At 43.3% G+C, this 3,728-nt stretch overlaps 1 protein-coding gene across 2 annotated transcripts; it reads right to left on the bottom strand.

The window, feature by feature from the left end:
- Window positions 1-359: 359 nt before the first annotated feature.
- On the bottom strand, window positions 360-3,448 carry LOC147624572 (receptor-like cytoplasmic kinase 176). 2 transcript variants are annotated; one of them, XM_086819583.1, is made up of 6 exons: window positions 3,061-3,443; window positions 2,594-2,901; window positions 1,871-2,006; window positions 1,632-1,774; window positions 1,220-1,343; window positions 360-1,005 (listed from the first exon to the last, which is right to left on the bottom strand). In XM_086819583.1, the coding sequence occupies exons 1-6, from the start codon at window positions 3,125-3,127 to the stop codon at window positions 653-655; spliced, it is 1,131 nt and encodes a 376-aa protein (XP_086675709.1). In that variant the 5' UTR covers window positions 3,128-3,443; the 3' UTR covers window positions 360-652. The 2 variants fall into 2 exon arrangements, with proteins under 2 accessions (XP_086675709.1, XP_086675707.1); XM_086819581.1 differs by having other exon boundaries at window positions 1,632-2,006; window positions 3,061-3,448.
- Between the last annotated feature and the right edge of the window lie 280 nt (window positions 3,449-3,728).

The following is a 3,728-nucleotide window of genomic DNA, read 5'->3' as shown; positions in this document are numbered from 1 at the left end:
CAGCTGCAAGTGGGAAGCATGTCCACGTCACACTAGATTAAGGTGTGCACATGACAGTGTAGAATCCACAGCTCTGTCTTTGCCAGCCCTTAGCTCAATATTGATCCAAAGGTATGCCTACTCCTCATTCCAAGCAATTGCCACGCTTTGTATGAAGTGCATTTTTTTATTGGTGAGTTAGTGTGAAATGTTACTAGATAAACTGCAAAAAGAGGATCTTTAAAGAATGTGATTTAGACCAATAATAAATTATGGGTACAACTTGTATACACATCATCTCATAACTCTTGATTCGTTTGCATGACACTTGGGGGGGTTCATTTGAGCATGCCATAGGCTTTTAAATTTCAAAGCAAGGCCATTATCTTTCATAACAACTCCATGTTATGTCAAGCTAAGATGTAGAATTCCAAGTGACTTTGCATACTCTCACGAGTATAATATACAATCTAATAGCTTTCAGCCTCAATCCTTAGGTCTCTACATGGACCATTAGATGGTAGGAAGGCATATACATACCTAGGCTTGCCTGTGATGAGGGGTTGGCAGGAGCCATGACTAGTTTTCTCTACCATATGACCTCCACATTTCCCTGATAAGGTAGCTACAAGGCACCAACAATCTCACTTGTCCCTCTACAAATCCCAGAAGTCTAGGCGATTTCTAACATTGAATGCTTTGATGTCTTTGATGTCTCCCTGGCATTGAGTAAAGGTTCGAGAGAGTCCACAACATCTCTCATAGGGGGCCTTGACCTTGAATCTTCATTCAGACACCGAAGAGCCAAATTAGCAACTCTATAAGCTGCTTTGAATGAATACCGGCCCTCCAGCTTCTCATCAATGATACGTAGCACTCGTCTTTTGTCGCCTAAATATGGTCTGGCCCAGTCCACTAGCTTCTGTTCCCCATAAGGTCGGTTGCTGTCAACAGTGCAGCGACCTGTCAAGAGCTCCAGCAACACAACTCCAAAGCTGTAGACATCACTTCTCGTTGATAGATGCCCTGCACATACATGCATATCATTGCCTGAACATGAGCATACAGCTCTTCATTGGCTTGCCATTACACATACATGCACATGCACAAGCTCCCACATGCACACACACAACGGGGCACACAGCATTAACTAAACCACCATGGGTTTGATATCAATGTCAAAACACAACAAAAGCTTCAAAACGCCAACTATACAGCATGCAGTGATATTCTACAAAACCTGTTGCAAGATATTCTGGAGCAGCATAGCCATGAGTTCCCATAATGCGCGTGGAGACGTGTGTGTCATCCCCCATAGGTCCATCCTTTGCTAGGCCAAAATCTGAGAGCTTTGCATTATATTGCTGCAAGAACCCCCACCCCAAAAAAAAAAATTAGAACACCTTCCATACAAAAAAAGCTTATAGGCTTCTTTCAGCAGAAGTACCATAACAGCATTTGGCCTCTAAGGCTGGTTAAAGGACATTCCTTCTCCCCTGGGGCTGTTGGGGTGTCCATGCCCATAAAACCCTGATGGGCGTTGCCTCGATGGAGCCCCTGTTGATGGCACAGCCATGTTCTGTAACCAGCCTAAGGTATCCTTAAGCCCCTTCAAAAATTAATAGGATTTGATGCTTGTAGGAGATACCTACATTATCTAATAAGATGTTTGAGGCTTTAAAGTCTCTGTATATGACTTGTCTTTGGGCACCATGTAGGAATGCAAGACCTCTAGCCGCACCAACAGCAACCTTCATTCTAATTTCCCAAGGTATGGTTTCATGGTGGCTTCCCTCTGAGGTTATGAAGCAAGCATTAAAAAAACTGCTTTGCCATACAAAAGCATAGGTGAGACTGCAACATTGAGCTTTGAAACTATCCCAAAACTTACTGCGAAAAAGGTGATTTTCTAAGCTGCCTCGAGGCATGTACTCATACACTAGCAATCGGTTGCTCTCCTCAGCACAGAAGCCGATAAGCTTCACAAGATTAGGATGATGAAGGGCACCCAAAAAGTGCACCTCTGCCTGAACTCAAAAAAACAAGAACTGTAATCAGCTATTAGAATAGGACCTGCTTCACTTTGGCTAAACTCAAGCAATATGGAAGCTTTGCATGGCACAGATCCACATAGTGGTTTAAACCAGTATACCTGTATAGTCCACCTCAGGCCTCGTTTCTAAGACAAATCAGCATTGTAGAAGCCCACGGGCCTCAATTCTAAGAAAACCCAACATTGAGGAAGTGCCGGCGGGTGACACAGAAACCACATCATGGTTTAAATATACATGCATAGCGCACCCCGAGGTCTCACTTCTAAGAAAAACCCCATATCACGTGTGTGCCAAATATACCAAAAAATAGGTCTAATATGAATAGATAAATCATCTCCTGTGTAAGTAAGTAGTCTTTCTGAATGAATACTTAACACTCCTACTACTGTAAGTCAAATTCATTAGAATCTGAAAAAAAGCAGATGCTGTAAGTAGACATGATTAAAAAGAAAGTCTCTGTGCACTCAGGTGATATCATACATTCTCTTCAGTTATGTACCCAGGTGAACTTTAACCAACCGAGTTCATAAAAATGAGAGAGAAAAAAGGTAGCAGCTTACCAGCCATTCTCTGTGGCCTTGCAGTCCTTCCAATTTCAGCTTCTTGATTGCTACTATCATTCCTTGTCCTGGCCTTGAAGGCAGGAGGGTCTGCTCATCGATATAACCTTTAAACACGATGCCAAAGCCCCCCTCGCCTACTATGCCATCAGGACGAAAATTCCGTGTGGCAGCCTTCAAATCAACATACAAGAAAGCCCGCAAGGATCCATCAATGGCACTGCTACGAGACATGTCCCCACTGTTTGGAGTGGACCCACCAAAGCTGGATTCAACTTGTGAACTGCTGTAGGTCTTTGAGGATGTAACTGCACCATCCATATGAGAAAATCACACACTGGTAGCTTAAAAGAGGATGGATACACATGCTATACATGCAAAACTGCATGCAGACATTATGGAAACATACATGTTAATATGTAAAAGAGTATAAATTGAGATTTTCTGCAGTGTTGGGGGTGTCTCACCTGCAATAGAGGTGCCACTATAAACAGGGCTCGCAGTTTTGGCATCTTTACAGCAGCAATTGCCCATCAGATCACAACACTGGCTTGCTGGAAACAATGGCCCAATGCCAAGCAGAGCGGAACCCAGAAAGAGAAGCTTCTCGGGTATGAGAAATGCTCTCTCTCTCTCTCTCTCTCTCTCTCTCTCTCTCTCTCCAGTCCAGGCAAAGGTGGGCTAAACAGAGCCGTTTGATTAGACGAGGTGAAAAGTGTGATTTGGGCAGTTTGATAGCTGAAGAAAACTCAAACAGGAGAAGGAGAGCGGTAAAGTTAGGCAGCCATGGCCATGGCTATGGCTACAACAGCCTACAGAGCGAGGGGTCGAGAAGGTCAAAGCGTGTGTAAACAAGGCCAAAGCCGGGTCTTCCAACCATGTGTTTGCTACAGTGACAAGTCAACACCCTCTTTTTTTCTCTCTTTTTAAAAAATGCTACAGAGGAAAGGCTTGATTCTTAAATTGCAACAAGAAAAGAAACTGTAAAAAAAAACCCACCATAAAGAGGGGCATCATCACAACTACATGATATATATATATATACCTGGATGAATCCAGGAACATGCCCAAATTCACCTTTTAGGAACATGCATGTTATGGTAGTCAACCCACAAGACCATATAACTATCAACTC

This window comes from Cibotium barometz, chromosome 25 (genome assembly GCF_041138505.1).
Source record: "Cibotium barometz isolate CiBa-2024 chromosome 25, ASM4113850v1, whole genome shotgun sequence".
NCBI lineage: Eukaryota > Viridiplantae > Streptophyta > Polypodiopsida > Cyatheales > Cibotiaceae > Cibotium > Cibotium barometz.
The sequence above is the reverse complement of the archived record's forward strand: the minus strand, read 5'-3'. Positions and strand labels throughout refer to the sequence as shown.